Source organism: Bos indicus x Bos taurus, chromosome 23 (genome assembly GCF_003369695.1).
Source record: "Bos indicus x Bos taurus breed Angus x Brahman F1 hybrid chromosome 23, Bos_hybrid_MaternalHap_v2.0, whole genome shotgun sequence".
In the NCBI taxonomy this organism is placed as follows: domain Eukaryota; kingdom Metazoa; phylum Chordata; class Mammalia; order Artiodactyla; family Bovidae; genus Bos; species Bos indicus x Bos taurus.
The window spans coordinates 3,647,248-3,670,510 of NC_040098.1; the positions used below are offsets into that span (position 1 = coordinate 3,647,248).

Genomic DNA, 23,263 nt, shown 5'->3' on the forward strand with positions numbered 1-23,263 from the left:
AAACCTGACCTAAGAAGACAGAAAATCTGAACAAACCTATAATAGTCAAAGAGATAGAGTGTTTAAAAAGTTCCCAACAAAGAGAGCCCAAGACTAGCGACTTCACTTTCATTTTTCACTTTCATGCATTGTAGAAGGAAATGGCAACTCACTCCAGTGTTCTTGCCTGGAGAATCCCAGGGATGGGGGAGCCTGGTGGGCTGCCGTCTATGGGGCTGCACAGAGTCGGACACGATTGAAGTGACTTAGCAGCAGCAGCAGATGGCTATCAAACATTTAAAGAGTACGAATGGATGGCATCACCAACTCGATGGACGTGAGTTTGAGTGAACTCCAGGAGTTGGTGATGGACAGGGAGGCCTGGCGTGCTGCAATTCATGGGGTCGCAAAGAGTCGGACATGACTGAGGGACTTAACTGAACTGAATGCTTCGAAAGTGAGTGAATGAAAGCTGCTCAGTCATGTCCGACTCTCTGCGATCCCATGGACTGTATAGCCCACCAGGCTCCTCTGCCCATGGGATTCTCCAGGCAAGGATACTAGAGTGGGTTGCCATTTCCTTCTCCAGGGATCTTCCCAACCCAGGGACTGAATCCAGGTCTTGCGTACCTCAAGTAAATTCTTTACTGTCTGAGCCACCAGGAAAGCCCAATTGTCTCAAGTCCTTCTCCAAAAAGGAGTCAACACTTTCTAACTCAACTCAAGAGGCCAGCTATTACCCTGACAGCAAAGCCAAAGAAAGATATCATTAAGAAAATTACAGACCAATAAACCTTATGAACCCAAGATACAAAATATCTAGCAAACCAAATCTAGCAGCACATTAAAAGTATTATAAACCATGTCCAAGCAGGATTTATCCCCCTGATGCCAGGGTGGCTCACAGATGAAAACTGATCAATGTGTAAACCACAGACAAAAACCACACCGTCACTTCAGATGCTGAAAAGGCTTCTGAAAATATCCAACACACTTTCATGTTTAAACACACACACAGAATAGAAAGGAACTTCCTTAACATAATGAACGGCATCTATGGAAAACCTATGGCTAGTATCATATTCACGGTGAAAGACGAAGTCTTAGCCCTGAGATCAAGAATAAGCAAGACAAGGCTGCCTGCTTTCACTGCTGCTATTCAAAAACACACTTAAGTCCGAGTCAGAGCAAATAGGCAAGAAATAAAAGGCATTCAAATGCAGATGAAAAAGGCAAAACTATAATATATATCCACAGATGACATGATCTCATATACAGAAAAATCCTAAAAAATCCGTTAAAAAAACTATTAGAGCAATAAACTACGCAAAATTGCTGGATACAAGAACATTTCTTTGTAGAAACCACTTGTAGTTCTAACACTAGCAATCAACTATCAAAAAAGGACACAAAGTAAAAGTTCCATTTACAACAGCATGCAAAAGAATAAAATGACTAAGACCAGGAGACGAAAGACAGGTATGCTGAAAACTGCAAAACACTGCTGAAAGAAATTAAAGACCTAAACAAACAGAAAAAAGAAAAAAAATCCCTTGTCCACAGATAAAAACATAATATTGAGAGGATATCGATACTACCCAAAGCAAACTACAGATTCAGTGGAATCCCTATGAAAGTTCTAATGGCCTTTTCTGCAGAAATGAAAAAGCCAGTCCTTAAATTCACATGGAATTGCAATGGACTCCAAACAGTCAAAACAATACTGAAAAAGATGAAGTTGGAAAATTCAAACCTCCTGATTCAAAATCTACTACAATTTTAGTAATCAAAAAAAGTGTTATATGGCAAAAAGACAAACATACTGACCAACACTATAGAATCTTTGGGAACCTTGATTGTACAGAGTATTGAAATAAAGCCATATAATTACATCCCATGAAATTTTAACAAGGGTCTTAAGATGATTACGATGGGAAAAATGATCTTTTCAGTAAATGATGCTGGGACAAATGGCCATCTACATGGAAAAGAATGAAGATGGACTTCTGTATATCACATCATATACAAAAATTAACTCAAAGTGGACTGATGACTTAAATATGAGTTAAAACTTTAAGACTCCTACAATACATGTGTCCATTTTCAATAACTTTGAATTTGGCAATGGACTTTCAAATATGACAGTAAACTGTAAATAACAACAACAACAAAAACATACTGGATTTCATCAAAATTAAAAACTTTTGTCCCTCAAGTGAAGTGATAGTCACTCAGTTGTGTCCGACTCTTTGCAAACCCATGGACTATATAGTCTATGGAATTCTCCAGGCCAGAATACTGGAGTGGGTAGCCTTTCTCTTCTCCAGGGGATCTTCCCAACCCAGGGATTGAATTTGCATTGCAGGCGGATTCCTTACCAGGTGGGCCACAAGGGAAGCCCAAAGGACACTATCAAAAAAGTACTGATAAGACAACCTCAGAATGGGAGGAAAAAATTGCTGTTATAGACTCAATGTTTGTGCCCCTCACCCCTCACCAAAGTTTGTATGCTGAAATCCTAAGCCCCAGTGCAATGGAATGAGGAGGTAGGGCCTTTGGGAGGTGCTCAGTGCTTTGTAAGAGAGACCCCAGAGAGCTCTTGCCACCTTCTGCCTCGTGAGAACACAGCGAGAAGACGAAGAGAGCCATCCATGAGTCAGGAGGCGGGGCCTCTCCAGGCACTGAATCTACCAGGGCCTTGACCTTGGACTTCTCAGCCTCCAGAACCATGAGGGTAGAAGTCATCCACCCTACAATAACTTGTTATAGCAGCTCACACAGACCTAAAAAATCAAATATTATCTGATAAGAGCCTAGTATCCAAAATATATAAAGAACACTTAAACTCAATAATAAAAAGACATCCCAATTCAAAATGGGCAAAAGATTTGTACAGACATTTCTCCAAAGAAGACAGAGAAGCCATCAAGCACAAGAGATGCTCAGCATCACTAGTCATCAGAGTAAATGTAGGTCAAATCCCCGACAAGGTACCACTTCACAAGGTGTTAGGGGCTGAACTGTCTTCCTTCAAAAAGCTAATCCCTCCTGCCTCAGAACAGGACCCTATTTGAAGAAAAGGTCTTTACAGAGGAAATGAAACTAAAATAGGTCATCAGGGTCAGTCTGAATCCAACCCAATTGGTGTCCTTATAAAAAAAGGAAATAAAGAATACACAGAGGGAAGATGTGATGTGAAGACACACAGGGAAAATGTCCCATGAAAAGGAAGAGACTAGGGTGATGCATCTACAGAGCCAGAGATGTCAGGCTCAGATGGTTATAACTGACAAAAGGGGGCAGGGTGACAGGTTTCGGCAAGGAAGTGGAGAACTCAGAACCCCGCACAGCACAGCTGGTGGGATATGAAACTGTATTGCTGCAGTGGAAAACGGCCTGGTAGCTCCTCAAGAGGTTAAACACAGAGTTATCCTATAACCCAGCAATGCCACTTTTAGGTGTACACCCGGAAGAACTGAAAGCAGGCACTCAGACAAATACTTGTATGTGAACGCCCACAGCGATGCTATCAGACTATACAGCCAAAAGGGGAAACAACTTACTGTCCATTGAGGGGTGAACGGATACACACACACTGGAATATTATTCTGCCACAAAGAGGGATGAGGTACTGGCAGACGCTACAAGGAGGAACTTTGAAAACATGCTCAGCGAAAGAAGGCAAACACAGAAGGCCCCTGTTGTGTGACTCCATTCACAGGCGGCCCTGGCACGGACACACCCGTGGAGCTGGCTGGCTGCCAGGCGGGGAGGGCTGCCCCCAGGGACCGGGCTTCACCGGGTGACAAGCTGGCTGGTGCTAGCTGCACAACACTACGAATGTGCAAAACGTACTGAATCGTACGCCTTTAAATGGTTTATTTCATATCATGTGAATTTTATCTCAATAAGAAGAAAAGTAACTAGGACTTTTGAAACCCTGTTTCCACCTGTAAGTGGAATTATTCTCATCTTTATTTCATATTATTTGCCAGGGTTTAAATAGTTTATTAAACACATTCCTAAATTTAGGTACATAAAAATCATTATTCACCTCACAATAAAGGCTTTCCCTGAAAGAAACCAAAAAGAATTTCAACTGAATTTAAAGTAAAAAGAAAAACAAGCAAGTCGTGCAGAGCAGGCCAAAATATAAAACCAGAGAAGAGGTCCTGTGTCCAGCGACAGAACAAGCACATCACTTGTTTCTGCATAATAAGAGAGAAAAAACACTAAAGGGTACAAGCATTCACAGACTGCAATAAAAGGTATTAACTCTACCTTGACATATATTACAAAGAACTACCACCTTTAAGTTATCGTGTATGCAGCAATTACTGTTCTTTATTAAATTCTATGAGAATTAATGATATGCATGCATGACTCAGCATAGTAAAAAGAAAACTTTACAACTTGAAAAGGATACAGCACACTGTTCCAAGTGCCTGTGAAAAAACTACAATGTGAAAATTTCATGTGTATCTTTTCACAATAGAAAAAAAACTCTTCAGAGAAATGAAACTATTTAAGATCAATTAAAGATTTTATTCTCAATATTTTGAATGCAGATTCTTCTTAAATTTCTGTATCATACTATAAAATATTACCATTTCATTATAAAACTACAATTTTTTATACAAGAGGTGAAGGCAAAATGAAAACTAAAAACCAAAACTCAAGACATCGAAATTTGGCAGGAACTACTGATAGGGATGGTTAACTGAACAAACCAGCAAAGCACTGGCAGGACTATTACCTCACTGGAAATTCTTAAAAGAAACTGAGCTTAAAATGCATACCAGTATTTCAAGGAGAAGAATGGACGGTGTGGGCAAAAAATTGGCCAATATAGCTTATAAACATACGTATTCATTTGGTCACCAGCGTGGACAGCTCAGAGAGAATTTTCCAGGGTTCCAAACCCCTGAACGTTTTACAAGCAGAGAAAACAATGGCCTTTGCCTCAGGTGTTTCAAGGGTGTTCCTGTAACCGACAGCTTAGAAGACACAGAACGTTCCTGGAGCCATGCTCACTGCCTGGGGGGAGGCCCCAGAGCCCCACTCTGACAGAACCCCGCACAGGCAGCAGTGCCTGCCTTTCTCAGCCCGCTCCGTGGGAACTGGGGCTCAGTGGGCGGACACAAGAGAAGGGCAATGAACTGCAAATGCTGCTGTCACCTTTCTCCCATCATCTACGAAACTGCAGCAGCTAGTTTCTTCATTAGCAAAGAGAACAAAACTTCAGACCAGTCACCGCTTTTAACAGGGGCCAGACACTACAGTGCTGGGAGGACAGGGGGTAGAGGCTGAAACCCTCACAGCCAAAGACAACAGGTCAGCTCTCACTACTGCTATTAGCACCTTCCCGTCAGGCACACGACCACTTAATTTAAACTTCATAAATAACACTAGACTGTTCTGTTTAACCATAAGCGACTGCTTATGAGAGTGAAAATAAATGTTTTAAGTATACAGTGTGGCTAATTATTAATATCAAAAGCTCCCACCACAAGCTTCTTCCCTGACTGGTCTATTCTCAAGATGCAGTTCCTTTAACCATTTCCACTTTGGGGCCATACAGATTGTTGCCTATATAATTCTAAGTTACATGCTGATACTTTGGGTTCTTTATTTATTAACTTAATCTATAGAAATCCTGCCATGAAAGATGGTTATTTGGCTCTTTATGTTACTTGGACTTCCCTGGTGGCTCAGATGGTAAAGTGTCTGCCTACAATGCAGAAGACCCAGGTTCAATCCCTGGGTCGGGAAGATCTTCTGGAGAAGGTAATGGCAACCCACTCCAGTATTCTTGCCTGGAAAATCCCATAGACGGAGGAACCTGGCGGGCTACAGTCCATGGGGTTGCAAAGAGTTGGACACAACTGAGCGACTTCACTTTTCTTTCATGCTACTATCTACCCATTGTCTCTTTCTTTCCATTAAAAAAATTAAGGTATACATTTTCATGCAGTAAAATATACCCCCCCTTTAGTGTATAGTTTAATTTGGACAAACTCAGTCATGACATCACGTCCACAGTCAGACAAAACATCTCCATCATTCAGTCAACCCCCAACCCTTTGTAACCAATACCTCCTCCATTCCCAACAATCACTCTGCTTTCTGTACATAGAAGGAATCATATCTGATGTCTCAACTAGCATGGTGCCGCCTGCTGGACATACCAGAAGTTTGTCACTTTTTTATTGCTGAGTAATATTCCATTGCGTGACTACAGGCAATGCAATATTAGAGACATTGTGGGTTCGGTTCCAGACCACTACATTAAAGCGAGTACTGAAACAGAGTGAGCCACACATTTTTTGGTTTCCTAGTGTGTAACAGCAATATGTCTTAAAGAAACGTTATGTATATTTTAAAAAATATTTTAATTGTTTCTCTTTTTTTGGCTGTGCTGGGTCTTCCTTGCAGTACCTGGGCTTTCTGAAGTTGTGGCATGAAGGCTTCTCACTGCACTGGCTTCTTCTTGTTGCAGAGCATGAGCTCTGTAGCACGGGATTAGTGGTTGTGCATGGGCTCAGTCACCCCGTGGTATGTGGAATCTTCTAGGACCACGGATCAAACCTGTCCCCTCATGAGCAGGTAGACTCCTAACCACTGAACCACCAGGGACCTCCCAATGTTCATATCTCAATTTAAAAATCCTTTACTACAAAATAACACTAACCATCATCTGAGCTTTCAGCCTGTCATAATCTTTTTGCTGCAGGAGGGTCTTGCCTCAGTGTTAATGGCTGATGACTGATCAAGGTGGTGGTTGCTGAAAGCTGGGGGCAATTTCTAAAAATAAGACAATGAAACTTGCAATGTTAACTAATTCTTCCTTTTGCAAATGATTTCTCTGCAGGACACAACGCTGTATGATGATATTGTACCCACAGGAGAGCTTCTTTCAAAATTGGAGTCAGTCTCCTCCAATCCTGCTGCTGCTTTATAAAATAAGATTACAGAATATTCTAAATCCTTTGTTGTCATTTCAGTAGTCTTCATAGAATCTTTACCAGGATTACATTTAATCTCAAAAAAACACTTTGTTGATTCATAAGAAACAACTCATTCATTCAAGATTTACACTAAGATTATAGCAATTCAGTCACACCTCTGAGCTCTACTTCTAATTCCAGTTCTTGCTACATTCACCGCATCTGCAATTACTTCCTCCAGTGATGTCTTGAACCCCTCGGTCATCCACGAAAGTTGCAATCAACATCTTCCAAACTCCTGTTAATGTTAATATTTTGACCTCTTCCCATGAATCATAAACATTCTTAATGGTATCTAGGATGGCGAATCCTTTCCAGAAGGTTTTCAATTGACTTTGCCCAGATCCTATACAGTTACAACCTTACAAAACATTTCTTAAATAATAAGACTTGGAAGTTGAAATTATTCCTTGACCAATGGGTTGCAGAGTGGGCACTGTGTTAGCAGGCAGGAAAACAACATAAATGTTGTACGTCTCCATCGGAATTCTTGAGTGTCCAAGTGGATGTTCAATGAGCAGTAATAATTTGAAAGGTTATCTTTTTTCCTGAGCAGTAGGTCTCAACAGTGGGCTTAAAATATTCAGTAAACCATGCTGTAAACAGATGTTCTGTCATCTAGACCGTTCTGTTCCATTTACAGAGCACAGGCAGAGTTGTTGCTGTCCAGTCACTAAGTCGTGTCCAACTCTTTGCAACCCCACAGATTGTAACCCACCAGGCTCCCATCCATGGGATCTCCCAGGCAAGAATACAGGAGTGGGTTGCCATTTCCTTCTCCAGGGGATCTTCCCAACCCAGTGATCAAACTTGCATCTCCTCCTTGGCAAGTGAATTCTTTACTACTAAGCCACCTGGGAAGCCCTTGGTGGTAAAGAATCTGCCTGTCAATGCAGGAGACACAGGAGACTCGGGTTCAGTCTCTTGGTCAGAAAGATACCCTAGAGGAAGAAATGGTAACCATTCCAGTATTCTTGCCAGGAAAATCCCATGGACAAAGGAGCCGGGTGGGGTATAGTCCATGGGGTTGCAAAGAGTCGGACACGACTGAGCACGCATGCATGCACGCACAAGCTCCAACTTAAAGACCAGCTGCGTCAGCCGCTGAGAGTCAGCCTGTCCTTTGAAGCTTGGAAGCCAGGCATGTCAGACTTCTCCCTCCCAGCTATGAAAATCCTAGATGGCATCTTCTGCTTGGTGGCTACACTGTGGTCTAGTAAAGCCACCTTCATGAATTATTTTAGCTAGATCTTCTGGAGAACTTGCTGCAGCTCCTACATCAGCATTTGCTGCTTACCTCACATTTTTAAGTTATGGAGACGGCTTCTTTCCTTAAACCGTATGAACGAACCTCTGCTGGCTTCAGACTTTTCTTCTGCAGCTTCCTTACCTCTCTCAGCCTTCACAGAATTGAAGGGAGTTAGGTCCTTGCTCTATATTAAGCTTTGGCTTAAGGGAATGTTTCCCTTGTGGCTCAGCTGGTAAATAATCTGCCTGCAATGCAGGACAGCTGGGTTCAATCCCTGGGTTGGGAAAATCCCCTGGAGAAGGGAAAGGCTACTCACTCTAGTATTCCGGCCTAGAGAATCCCAGGCACTATATAGTCCATGGGGTCACAAAGAGTCGGACACAACTGAACAACTTTCACTTTCACTTCACTAAGGGAATGCTATGGTTGGTTTGATCTTCTATCCAGAGACTGAAAGTCTCACCATACCAGCAATAAGGTCTTTCTTATTATTCAGGTGTTCATTGGAGGAGCACTTCAATTTCCTTTAAGAACTTTTCCTTTGCTTTCATAGCCTGGCTAACTGTTTGGTACAAGAGGCCTAGCTTTCAGCCTGTCTTGGTTTTTGACATGGTTTCCTCACTGAGCTTGATCTTTTGATTTTAAGTGAGAGATATATAACTCTTCCTTTTACTTGAACACTTGGAGGCCACTGTAGAGTTATTAATTGGCCCAACTGCAATATTATTGTGTTTCAGAGAGAAGGGAGGCCCAAGGAAAGGGAGAAAGATAAGGGACTGGCGTGTTAGTGGCGCAGTCAGAACACACCCAGCATCCACTGACTGTCACCTTATACGGGTGCAGTCTACAGTGCTGCCCCTCAACATTACAACAGTAACATAGGTCACAGCTCATAGGTCGCCACAACAGCTCATAGGTCGCCATAACAAATAATGAAAACGTTTGAAATATTGCAAGAACTACCAAAAGCTGACACAGAGATATGAACTGAGCAAATGCTATTGGAAAAATAGTGCTGACAGACTTGCTTGCCGCAAACCTTCATTTTGAAAGAAAACACACTATCTGTGAAGCACAAAAAAGTAAAGCACAATAAAATGAGGTATAACATGTTTGTTTATTCAATCACATATGAAGAACACTGGGCTGTTTCTAGTTTTGGGGAATTAGAATAAACCTCTCTAAACACTTACGCACAGCTTTCTGGGTGGACTTAGGCTTCTATTTCAATGGTATAATTATCTAGAAGTGCTATGACTAAGTCAAACAGTATGCACAAACTTAACTTTATAAGAAACTGCCAGCTGCCTTCACAATGGCTTTACCATGCAGAACCCCAGTCTACAGGTATCAGACTTCCAGTCATTCTGCATTCTGACCAACACTTGGTACTGTCAGGGTTTTTTGTTTTTTTTTTTAATAATTAGACCAATTCAAATTGACATATAGTTTTAAAATCACATTTCCCTAATATCAAATGATAAACACTTTTTTCAAGCATTTACTTATTATTCAAATATTTGGTGAAATGTCTGCTCAAACGTTTTACTTACTTAAAAAACTATTTTCCTATTATTGAGCTTTGAGAGGTCTTTATATCTTTTAATTCTGAAGACAAGGACTTTATGACAGATGTGATTTGCAAATATTTTTCTTCCAGTCTTGGCTATTTTATCATTCTCTTAACAATATTTGTGCAGGACAAAAGTTTTAATTTTCATAAAGTCTAATTTACCAACATTTTCTTTCATTGAACATATCAAGTGCAAGGTTATTCAGATTTTCTTGTTTTCTCCCGGAAAGTTGACATTTAGATCTATGATCCACTTTTAATTAAGTTTTTCAAAAGTGTGGGGTAGGTATCTGGGTTCTTTTGGGGCAACAGCAGAGGTGGTGGGGGATATGGACTTGAGCTAGTACAGTTGTTCTAGAACTACCTGTTGAAAAAATTACCTTTTCCTGTTGTCATCTCCCTAGAACCACACTGTTTTGGTGTGGTTAGAGCTACAGCAGCTCAACATTAAGCCCTGAAACCAGGCAGTGTGTGCCTCCAACTCTGTTCTTTGACTGCTTTCATCAGTGTCTCAGCATAAAGATCTTGCACGTATTTTATAAATAAATTCATTTAAAAACATTTATGTCTTTTTGATATGACTGCATATGATAAAACTTTTTACATTCTGGTGGGTTCTTTGAGATTTTTTTTCATAGATAATCACATTCAGAATAGAGGAAGGTTTTCTTTCTCCCCTTCTAATCTGCCTTTGATTTCTTTTTCTTGTCTTCTTATAATGGTTACAGTCAGAGAACACTGTCTGATTTCAATTCATTTAAATTTGTAATGAGCTTTTTAAGACCCAGAATGTGACCTAACTGGGTGAGTCTCCTCACCTGCTGTGGGATGGCATGTCTACAGATGTCAGTGTGGCTCAAGGCATCTACACCCCTACTCATTCTCTGTCTGCCCACGTCAGTCATTCCTGAAAGAGCAGCGCTCAAGTCTCCAGATGCCACTTGTGCATCTGTCCAGTTCTCTACTCAGGTCTCTCTCTTCTTACTTCGTGTGTTTTTAAGCTATGCCGTTGTGGTATGAACACTTAGGATTCTGGTGTCTTGTTGGTGACCTGACTTCCATGCTTTTCTCTTCTGGGGGAGGGCTGAGGAACAAATGCAGGACTACCTATCATCTTTGGCTTTATTGTGTTGTTCAATTCTGGTCTTCCTAAGCTGGATACCAAGATCATTCAAAAAGGATGATAAAATGTGATCCTATAAATATGCTTTTATGCAAGTAGGTGATGCCAGTTAAATCACAATGATCTCTCCTCTGACCAATAAAAATTCTGATTATTTTAATAATAATATTATAAAACTTAGCAGAAGATACAAGTACTTCTTAATGTTGATGGTATCTTTTTCAAATAGTTATTCTTTGAAATAAAAATAGCTCTGAGTTTTACCTTAAATGCATTTAAATGATATTTTTCTTGACTTTCTTTTAATATTTTAACATATACTTGGAGTTTTTAAGATCTAATTTCCTCTTATGCCAAGCTGCAACTAAGTATCCATCCAAATGTTTTACGTGATTTTTCATCCATCAACTTTATTCCTTTTAGAACACAGCCCTAAGCTGCTTTACTCTATTGAGAACCACTCAATAAAGCCATTATATAAGAGTACAACATTATCTACAGCCCGCCCACATGCCCTGTGCATCTTGAAAAAGGTTACAAAGCGGGTCCAAAGGATCATGCTTCAACTAACTAAGGGATCTACTTGCAAACTAAATGGAGGAATGCAATGGAGTCAGAGCTAAGAATGTACAAACATGTGCTCGCTTTGACAGCACATATACTAAAATGGGAACGATACAGAGAATATTAGCATGGCCCCTGCATAAGAACGACACACAAATTCATGAAGCACTACGTATCTTTTTCAAAAAAAGAGAATGTACAAACATAGTCATTCCTGTTAAATAAAAGCATCACTCTTTTCAATAAACATCTTAATAGCCTATATTTTTTTAAAAGTGATTGTTCATGAAGTACCCATCAGCAGACAAATGGATAATGAAGATGCGGTACATATATACAATGTAACGTTATGCAGCCATAAAAAGAATGAAATATTGTCATTAATATGGATAGACCTAGAGATTATCATACCTAATAAATCAGACAGAGAAAGACAAATACTGTATGATTTCACCTGTATTTGGAATCTAAAAAACAAAACGAACAATATAAATAAACAGAGTCAAAGATACAAAGAAAAACAGATGTTTACTAAAATGGAGGAGGTGAAATATTGAAACAGAAATAGCGAATCACTATGTTGTACACCAGGGACTAACATGGTGTGAAGGTCACTTTGAAAACCAACTAACCAACCATGGAAAAAAGGATCAGATTTGTGATTTTCAGAGGTGGGGTTGTGGGAAGGGGAACTGGATGAAGGCAATCAAAAGGCAGGAACTTCCAGTTGTAAGAAAAATAATTACTAAGGATATAATGTACAACATGATAAATATACATTATATATGAAAGTAAAGAGAGTAAGCTCTAAGAGTTTTCATAACAAGGAAACAACACTTTTTTCTATTTCTTTACTTTGTATGTATATGATGACATACGTTTGCTAATTTTACGGTGGTCATCACTTCACAGCATCTATACATCACAGCACTGTGCTGCGCCTTACACAGTGCTGTATGTCACTCTTGTCTCAAGAACACTGGACGAAAAAAAGACCACAGGCATGTACAGCATGGTCACGATGTAACAGAGAAAAGCTCATACTGCTTGGTTAGAGAGGGGCTGTCTTTGCTTCCGTCTTTATCAAGCCCAGCCTCTCTGACGGGTTCTTTTCCTACAAACAGGCTCAGGTCCCCAGTAGCCCCAAACATGCAGGCAAACCACCCAAGAGGCTCATGCTGACAGAGCCAACACTTTCTGTGAGGTGTGCTCGCTGCCTGCGAGTCCAAGCCGCTGCCTCACTCACTCCTCAGTGTGTCTGTGGTCTTGCTCTGCTTTCCCTGAAATGTTGACGCCTCTCACCGAATCCAGCTGCCTCTCCTCAGGCCTAATCCCAGACAGTCTCTCCACTACAAAGGACTCTGTCTCTCCACTATGAAGGACTATACCCTCCTCTCACAGTTCTCTGCTGACTTTTGTAGCCAGCACTTCCTAATGCATTTCTTCCCTTTTCCCCCATTTCTGCTCTGTCCTCTCTGATTCTACTTCCTTCCACTATCTGACAAAGGGAAGTGTGAGCCAAGATTGCATCCTGAGTCCTGGCTTTGACTCCCTCGCCCTCTCTCATTATCTGCTCCCCTCTCCCAGAGAAAACTCATGACAATCAGCTCTAAAGCAGAATGGGGTTGAGAAAACATCATGGAGTCAGAGGCCTGGCTTCCATCTCTGGTACCAATGACTCCGGAGCTATGTGCCCATATTACACTCCCTGCCCCAACTCCACAAAAGAAGCACTCCCCTCTAATGTTCATTCCAATCAAATTGATTGTTAGATCTACAATTCTAACCCAAAAGAACACCAGATTTCCAGCTGGCACTTCTCTAACACACTACAAATCTGTCATTTAACTGTCCCAGCTCCAAACCTAATCTCTCAAACCAACAAAAACTCCTTTCAAGTGACCCATTAATGTTGATATACTGGTGCTACCAATACCTTAAGCTTGAAATGCTAGCAATCCTATACACTTATTGCCTTTTATTCACACTTTCTCTCTTCCTAGCCACCTCCCATACACTCATGGTCTAATTCACAGAGCATCCCTTCCAAGAAGTGATCCTCAGCCTCCCAATCTGATTACCGACTCCTGTATGCAGAAGAACCAAGACACTCTATGTGTGCCTCTCTCTTAAGACTTAGGTTTTATAGGAACATGGATTTATCCAATTCTTCTTAGCATCTGCAAATAGCTGGGCACCTTGGACACTGCCTTTTCCAGAGGATGGAAAAACCAAGATACGAATTCAATTCATTAAACTCAATATAAACTCTGGACACAGTAGAAACAAAATTTTCTAAAATAATTATTTTTTTCAAGAAAAACTGATATATAATGAATTAGATGTTCTGGCTCTAAAATAGTGTTCTTCTTAAGCTAAGAAAGCAGAAACTCCTTTTAAATGCCTTAAAATCCCAAGCCAACTTCACAGAGAGAGCGCATGTCTGCAAACTCACAGGTTTTTTTAAAGCTTATTTATTAAAAGACACACTCTTAAACATTTGCGATTCCCTTCGAGCATTTTTTTTTTTACCTAAGTGGTTTCCAAGACAAAGCATCTGATGAACCGTTGGACCTGATGAACTATCCTCCTAAGTGTGGATATGATTAGTAAATCAGAACACACAGGCTGCACACACTGCTCTACATTCTGCTTCAACCTCCAGCAGCACAGTCTCCAAAACGCAACACAATGTCATTCATTTTCAGCTTCATTAATAAGCTTCAATGCATTCCTCTAAAATCTTATTTTCTAAAATGCCCCCCATTGAGATAGTAAAGCAAATAGAGAGACAGGGGAAAAAAAGGGGGGTTTCAGCTTTATTACACAAAAATGTTGCCTAGCAGAAAAAAGAACGAGAATGTCCAAGGAGTCTAAACCAGAGAAGCCAAAGCTTTGGCTTCATTCACTTAGAAGAGGGGCTGTCCGATGTGAAGCCAAGGAGGCAGTACACAGCGTCCCTGCTGGAATATGACATGAAACCCAGGGCCTGTCCACTGTCTAGTTGTTGAGACTGCGGGGAGGGTCCGACCTACCTGGCTGATCCCTGCGGGAGGGATCTTGTAGGCCTGCAGTTTCTGCCTCAGCAGCTCGGGGTCACTGTGTCGGAACGGGCACCCTGGAAATGACAAGCAGCACAACAGCAGGTTATCCACCCAGACTCAACACAACACCACGCTCGAGAGACTCCTGAGCACCCCCAACTGTCCAACAGCCTATAAATAAAAGGGTTAACTGCCCATGGGTGCAGCTGCTTTCCTCTCTTCATCTAAGTGACAGCTAAGCTGTGCGTTATCAGGGCACTACAGGCTTGAGAGTGACACAAAGCTTTCAGCATTCTCAGGAGAGGCCGCCCACTCACGAGGAAGGGGAACAGCTTTAATCATGCTACTTGCTAACAACCTGACATAATCACCAAGTAGCTATGAAGCATTTTACCTAAAAATTTCATTCAATCTTTCAATCGCACTTTTATTTTCTAGTTTACAAAAATACATAAAAGCATAAAGGAAGATAGACAGCATAAACAAAAAGAAAAAATGTGAAAACTCTAGGAAATATAAAAATCTCACATCATTTACAGATGTTAATTTTATGCCTACTTCCCCACATCTAAGGTCAGGGGCAGCGGCCGAGAGGAGCTACCCCACATCCAAGGTAAGGAGCAGTGGCTGCGCATTGCTGGAGCAGCCGTGAAGTGACACCCCATGCCAAAGGTAAGAGAAACCCAAGTCAGACGGTAGGCACTGAGAGAGGCCACCAGAGGGTGGACAGACAGAAACCACAACCACAGACAACAAGCCAATATGATCACATGGACCACAGTTTGTCTAACTCAATGAAACTAGGCCACGCCAAGGGGGCCACCCCAGACAGGAGGGTCATGGTGGAGAGGTCTGACAGAATGTGGTCCACTGGAGAAGGGAATGGCAAAGCACTTCAGTATTCTTGCCTCGAGAACCCCATGAACAGTATGAAAACACAAAATGACAGGATACTGAAAGAGGAACTCCCCAGGTCGGTAGGTACCTGATATGCTACTGGAGATCAGTGGAGGTATAACTCCAAAAGAATGAACGGATGGAGCCAAAGCAAAAACAATACACGGGTGTGGGTGTGACTGGTGATAGAAGCAAGGTCCAATGCTGTAAAGAGCAATATTGCATAGGAACCTCGAATGTCAGGTCCATGAATCAAGGCAAATTGGAAGTAGTCAAACAGGAGATGGCAAGAGTGAATGGCAACATACTAGGAATCAGTGAACTAAAATGGACTGGAACGGGTGAATTTAACTCAGATGACCATTATATCTACTACTGTGGGCAGGAATCCCTTAAAAGAAATGGAATAGCCATCATGGTCACAAAAGAGTCCGAAATGCAGTACTTGGATGCAATCTCAAAAACGACAGAACAATCTCTGTTCGTTTCCAAGGCAAACCAGTCAATATTACGGTAATCCAAGTCTATGCCCTAACCAGTAGCACTGAAGAAGCTGAAGTTGAACAGTTCTATGAAGCCCTACAAGACCTTCTAGAAATAATATGCCAAAAAGATGTCCTTTTCATTATAGGGGACTGGAATGCAAAAGTAGGAAGTCAAGAAACACCTGGAGTAACAGGCAAATTTGGCCTTGAAGTACACAATAAAGCAGGGCAAAGGCTAATAGAGTTTTGCCAAGACAACGCACTGGTCATAGCAAACACCCTCTTCCAACAACACATGAGAAGACTCTACACATGGACATCACCATGTGGTCGACACTGAAATCAGATTGATTATATTCTTTGCAGCCAAAGATGGAGAAGCTCTATACAGTCAGGAAAAACAAGACCGGGAGCTGACTGTGATTCAGATCACGAACTCCTTATTACCAAATACAGACTGAAATTAAAGAAGGTGGAGAAAACCACTAGACCATTCAGGTATGACCTAAATCAAATCCCTTATGATTATACAGTGGAAGTGAGAAATAGATTTAAGGGACTAGATCTGATAGATAGAGTGCCTGATGAACTATGGACGGAGGTTTGTGACAATGTACAGGAGACAGGGATCAAGACCATCCCGAAGAAAAAGAAATGCAAAAAGGCAAAATGGCTATGTGAGGAGGCCTTACAAATAGCTATGAAAAGAAGGAAAGTGAAAAGCAAAGGAGAAAAGGAAAGAAATACCTATTTGAATGCAGAGTTCCAAAGAATAGCAAGGAGAGATAAGAAAGCCTTCCTCTGCGATCAATGCAAAGAAATAGAGGAAAACAATAGAATGGGAAAGACTAGAGATTTCTTCAAGAAAATCAGAGATACCAAGGGAACATTTCATGCAAAGATGGGTTCAATAAGGACAGAAATGGTATGGACCTAACAGAAGCAGAAGATATTAAGAAGAGGTGGCAAGAATACACAGGAGAACCGTACAAAAAAGATCTTCATGACCCAGATAACCACAATGGTGTGATCACTCACCTAGAGCCAGATATCCTAGAATATGAAGTCAAATGGGCCTTAGAAAGCATCACTACAAACAAAGCTAGTGGAGGTGATGGAACACCAGTTGAGCTATTTCAAATCCTGAAAGATGATGCTGTGAAAGTGCTGCACTCAATATGCCAGCAAATTTGGAAAACTCAGCAGTGGCCACAGGACTGGAAAAGGTCAGTTTTTATTCCACTCCCAAAGAAAGGCAATGCCAAAGAATGCTCAAAAGTGAAAGTGAACGTGAAGTTGCTCAATCGTGTCCAACTCTTTGGGACCCCTTGGACGGTAGCCCACCAGGCTCCTCCATCCATGGGATTCTCCAGGCAAGAATACTGGACCAGGGGATCTTCCCGACCCAGGGATCGAACCTGGGTCTCCCACATTGTAGGCAGATGCTTTACCGTCTGAACTACCAGGGAAGTCTGTTTTTAAGAATGCTCAAACTACTACACAACTGCACTCACCTTACATGTTAGTAAAGTAATACTTAAAATTCTCTAAGCCAGGCTTCAGCAATACATGAACCATGAACTTCCAGATGTTCAAGATGGTTTTAGAAAAGACAGAGGAACCAGAGATCAAATTGTCAACATCCAATGGATCATTGAAAAAGCAAGAGAGTTCCAGAAAAACATCTATTTCTGCTTTATTGATATGCCAAAGCCTTTGACTGTGTGGATCACAATAAACTTTGGAAAATTCTGAAAGAGATGGGAATACCAGACCACCTGACCTGCCTCTTGAGAAACCTGTATGCAGGTCAGGAAGCAACAGTTAGAACTGTACATGGAACAACAGACTGGTTCCAAATAGGAAAAGGAGTACATCAAGGCTGTATATTGTCACCCTGCTTATTTAACTTATATGCAGAGTACATCATGAGAAACACTGCTCTGGAAGAAACACATGCTGGAATCAAGATTCCCGGGAGAAATATCAGTAACCTCAGATATGCAGATGACACCACCCTTATGGCAGAAATTGAACAAGAACTAAAGAGCCTCTTGATGTTGAAAGAGAAGAGTGAAAAAGTTGGCTTAAAGCTCAACATTCAGAAAACTAACACCATGGTGTCCAGTCTCATCACTTCATGGCATATAGATGGGGAAATAGTGGAAACAGTGGATGACTTTATTTTTCTGGGCTCCAAAATCACTACAGATGGTGACTGCAGTCATGAAATTAAAAGACTCTTAGTCCTTGGAAGGAAAGTTGTGACCAACCTAGACAGCATATTGAAAAGCGGAGACATTACTTTGCCAACAAAGGTCCGTCTAGTCAAGGCTATGGTTTTTCCAGTGGTCATGCATGGATGTAAGAGTTGGACTATAAAGAAAGCTGAGCACCGAAGAATTGATGCTTTTGAACTGTGGTGTTGAAGAAGACTCTTGAGAGTTACTTGAACTGCAAAGAGATCCAACCAGTCCATCCTAAAGGAAATCAGTCCTCAATATTCATTGGAAGGACTGATGCTGAAGCTGAAACTCCAACACTTTGGCCACCTGATGCATACAGCTGACTCATTTGAAAAGAGCCTGATGCTGCGAAAGATTGAGGGCAGGAAGAGAAGGGGATGACAGAGGATGAGATGGTTGGATGATCGATTCAATGGACATGGGTTTGGGTGAACTCCGGGAGTTGGTGATGGACAGGGAAGCCTGGCATGCTGTGGTTCATAGGGTCGCAAAGAGTCGGACACGACTGAACGACTGAAGTAAACTGCACCCAAAGTGCAGAGTCCATACAAATTTAGAGGAATCCCAGATGGAAATGAGATGAACAAATAGGAAAATACTTCACAGAAAAATGACTTATAGGAGGTATACAGAGTCTCTATATTATTTCATAAGAAAAATAAAGATAGACTGCTAAAAACATTGGCATAAACAAGAACACAGAAAATATCTAAAAGCTGTATACACCAAAATCCAGGAAATTTTAGGTATTTTAATAAGAAACTGCAATGATAACTCAACATATTTTATTTAAAAGTTGACACAGGAAGCAAGGGCAATTTTTTTTCAGTCATAGCTGATGGACCTGTAAGTTAATTAGAAACAAGTGTGCATTATTAATGAAATCAATGGGAATTTGGCTGCCCCAGAAGCTAAACAAATATGGTTACCAAAAGCCTTAACAACGAATAAAAGCACACATGATAACACTGCTGCTGCTGCTGCTGCTGCTGCTGCTGCTGCTGCTACTAAGTCGTTTCAGTCATGTCTGACTCTGTGCAACCCCAGAGACGGCAGCCCACCATGCTTCTCCATCCCTGGGATTCTCCAGGCAAGAACACTGGAGTGGGTTGCCATTTCCTTCTCCAATGCAGGAAAGTGAAAAGTGAAAGTGAAGTCGCTCAGTCGTGTCCGACTCTTAGCGACCCCATGGACTGCAGCCTACCAGGCTCCTCTGGTCCATGGATTTTCCAGGCAAGAGTACTGGAGTGGGGTGCCATTGCCTTCTCCGATGATAACACTGGATTTCTATAAATTATGAAAGTCACAAAACTCATGGTAGCATATATTTTATTAAGATCAACACTGTTTAGTACTAGGAAGTGTGATGAGCAGGTGCACAGCATGTGGTTAAGAGTCTTGAGCTGCCCTGCCTGCATCTGAATCTTGGTTTACCAGCTAAGGATTGGGGGGCTGTGTGCATGTCTGCATCTTGTTGACTCAGCTTCACTCTCTGTCAGCATGGGAAATACGTAGCGGAGCTCCTGTGAGAATGGTATATAAAGCCCTTCCACACGCCCAGCATAGAGGAAGCACACCTCAACATGGGTTAGCCAACATTATTATTCTTAAAAAAAGTCTTATAATGAAATTGCAAAGGATCCCAATGAGAAGGAAATGAGGCTTAGTTAAGTCCAGAATTATTAAAAGTGAAAGTCGCTCAGTCATGTCCAACTCTTTGCGACCCCATGGACTATACAGTCCATGGAATTCTCCAGGCCAGAATACTGGAGTGTGCAGCCCTTCCCTTCTCCAGGGGATCTTCCCAACCCAGGTCTCCCGCACTGTAGGCAGATTCTTTGCTGTCTGAGCCACTAGAATTATTAAAAGACAGTAACAAGAGACAGATTAACTGAATTGTCCAAACTGCACTTGAAATACTGCCCATGCCTATACGAAAAGGTCAGAAAGGGCAAAGCCATGAAGAAACCAAAGATTGACAAAAAGCCACAGATGACAAAAAGCCTTTCAAAGCTTTGCTCACAATAAAAAAAAAGAAGAAACATCCACCTTAGGAGTAGGGAAGCTGGTGTTTTTGACAAATGACAGAAAGAAAATAGAATTCAGCAACTCCGAACTTTGCTTCTATCGTCTAACAACCTTCCCAACTGGAAAGGGCTGAATTCACAAGGTAACTGAAGGTAAAGGGAGTGTAGATACAACTCATGGTGTTCCAGACAAGTGTTGAACAAAACTGCCCAGCACACATTTGTGGACGGAATGGCTTAACAGTCTGGAATACAGTTCTACCTATATCGACTCAGGATTGGCTAAACAACCATTCCTGGCAGCATTGGTTAATGAAATGCTGTCAACCTAGGGGACTACAGAGCTGTGCAAATTACACAAACCTGAAAGGATAGAGACTTCAGGTTTCCAGCTTGGCACAGAAAGAGCAAAGAAGTTTTCACTTCATCCCAGCAAGTAAAAAGTTGAACAGACTGGAAATCAACAACTCCACTCAGACCCATCAGAGAAATGAGGTAACAGGGCAAAGCACTGCCCGCCAAAATTAGAGAGAGAGGCAGACACAGAGAACCACAACATATCAGAGCAGAAATCTCTGCAGGAACCAGCACTGGTGTAGGAACTTCTACCCTGGAACTGACAGATTTATGGTCTCTGTGTGGATGACTCTGAGAGACAGAAACTCCAGGGCAACCGGCCAGAGGAGGCCACACTGTGCAGCTGAATGTCAGGGGCCCCACTATGTGCTCACAGCATGTAACAGAGAAACCCACTCATGTTCTGGCATGGGGCAGATGCACCATCCTTAAATACTCTGGAGCACTCTGTTCTGTTTAGCAAGGCTGCCCTCAGGAGAAACTATCTTACCTGAGTCTCACCTGTGTGGGGGAATGGAAATGCCCAGCTCTAGCCTCCTCTGACCACTCTGTCCCCTTGGAAGCAGGGAAGCTGAGAATCATTCATGAAGTTCACAGCCACAGGCACACTAAACACTGTCTATAGTCATCCCCCTCCTGCTCACCAGCACATCACTACAGGCGAGTGTACTAGATTTCTGTACATCCTGTATGTCACATCTACCTTTCAACAAAAAATTACAATATGAAGAGACTGAACACATGTCAGAACCAAAGCCAGATATGGCAGTGTGTTGGCATTATCAGACTGGAAATTTAAATTAACTATGATCAACATGATAAGGGCTCTACTGGAAAAAGTAGACAACATGCAAGCACAAATGTGTAACATAAGCAGACAGATGGAAATTCTAAGGAAGAATCAAAAAAGATATCAGGAATTAAAACACTAACAGAAATGAAGAATGCCTTTGTTGGACTTATTAGCAGACACAGCTGAGGAAACAAACTCTATGCTTCAGCATAGGTCAATAGAAATTTCCAAAAGCAAGAAAAGGAAAAGAGATTGGGGAAAAAAAAACAAGAACAAAATAGCCAAGAACTGTGAATAACAAAGGTGTCACATATGACAATTGGAATCCCAGGAGGAGGAGAGAAAAAGGAAAAGAAGCAATAATGACAGAGAATTTCCTCCAAATTAATGTTAGATACCAAACCACAGACCCAGAAGGCTCAGATAACACCAAGCCCAAGCAGGATAAATGCCAACAGAAGACAGTGAGGCATATTATATTACATTATATTATAGTATAGTATATTAATAGTTTAGAAAATCAATGACAAAGGAAAATCTTAAAAGAAGCTAAAGGAGAAACATCTTACCCACAAAGAAAAAACTCTTCTTGAACTTATCCTCAGAAACTATGCAAGAAGGGAGTGGAGTGAAACAGTTAAACTGTGTAGAGAAAAAACTCCCTCAAACTCAGAATTGTGTACCCTACAAAATTCTCCTTCAAAAGAGAGAAATAAGGAGTTTCTCTGACAAACAAAAATTGAAGTAATATGTTTCCAGATCTCCAGGGCAAGAAATGTTAAAAGAAGTTCTTCAAAGACAAGTAAAATGATATAAACCAGAAATTCAGATCTACCCAAAGAAAATCTGAACATCAAAGAACAGGAAAACAAAGCAAAACCTTTGCTTTTCTTATTCATAACTAATCTAAGATAAAAGTTTGTTCAAAGCAATGGGAACAATGTTTTCTATTATGTAGGTTTATGTACCTATCTGCATGTGTTTATATATTCTTATTATAAATGAAATGAATGACAGAAGGATACAAGGGAAGTAGAAATAACTCATTATTATAAGGCACTTGCATTACTTGTGCCTGACGTGGTGACCCAAAAAGAGACAGATTAGTTGTACATATATATGAAAACTCCTTAAAAGTAAAACCAATTTAGAAAGTAATAAAATAAGTATAATAGATATGTTAAAAAGAAAAAAAATGGAATCATCTAAAATGCTCAGTTAAAACCACAAAAGGCAAAAAACGTATGGAAGAGAAAAACACAAAGAAAAAGGACAACAAATAAAAAACAGTAACAAACACAGCTGCATTAACCCAACCATATCAATCCTTACTTTAAACGTGATGCTGCTGCTGCTGCTGCTAAGTCACTTCAGTCGTGTCCAGCTCTGTGCGACCCCATACATGGCAGCCCACCAGGCTCCCCTGTCCCTGGGATTCTCCAGGCAAGAACCCTGGAGTAGGTTGCCATTTTGTTCTCCAATGCATGCATGCATGCTAAGTCACATCAGTCATGTCCAACTTTGTACAACCCTATGAACAGCCAGCCCACCAGGCTCCTCTGTCCACGGGATTCTCCTGGCAAGAATACTGGAGTGGGCTGCCATTTCCTTCTCCATGGTCACCCATTAAAAGCAGACTGTCAGAGTGGATCAAAATCAAGACCCAATTGTACATTGTATACAAGAAAGCCACTTTAAAGACACACATGGATTCAAAGGAACAGAAGAGAAAGATACATCATGCTAACAGAAACCAAAGCAAGTGGGAGTATATATTACTTTCAGGCAGAGTAGACCTCAGAACACAGGGTTTATGTAGGATAAAAAGGGTCTTTACATAACAACAAGGGGTGAACACTGCAAGAAGACATCGCCATCTGTAATGGGCATGCACTTAACAACAGAGTAGCAAAACACAT

The 23,263-nt window shown here is 41.3% G+C and overlaps 1 protein-coding gene and 2 non-coding genes across 3 annotated transcripts in view; 2 read left to right on the forward strand and 1 right to left on the reverse strand.

Moving 5' to 3' along the window:
* Positions 1-23,263, reverse strand: part of PRIM2 (DNA primase subunit 2) — a 332,549-nt gene that overhangs the window by 20,862 nt on the left and 288,424 nt on the right. Inside the window, exon 12 of the mRNA XM_027524206.1 lies at positions 14,531-14,613. Coding sequence (XP_027380007.1) covers positions 14,531-14,613 — 83 coding nt within the window. The remainder of the gene's footprint in view (positions 1-14,530; positions 14,614-23,263) is intronic.
* On the forward strand, positions 5,680-5,751 carry TRNAC-ACA. The gene has a single exon. It is a non-coding gene; the product is annotated as a tRNA-Cys (tRNA).
* LOC113882358 lies at positions 11,569-11,675 on the forward strand. Its single transcript, XR_003508366.1, has one exon. It is a non-coding gene; the product is annotated as a U6 spliceosomal RNA (small nuclear RNA).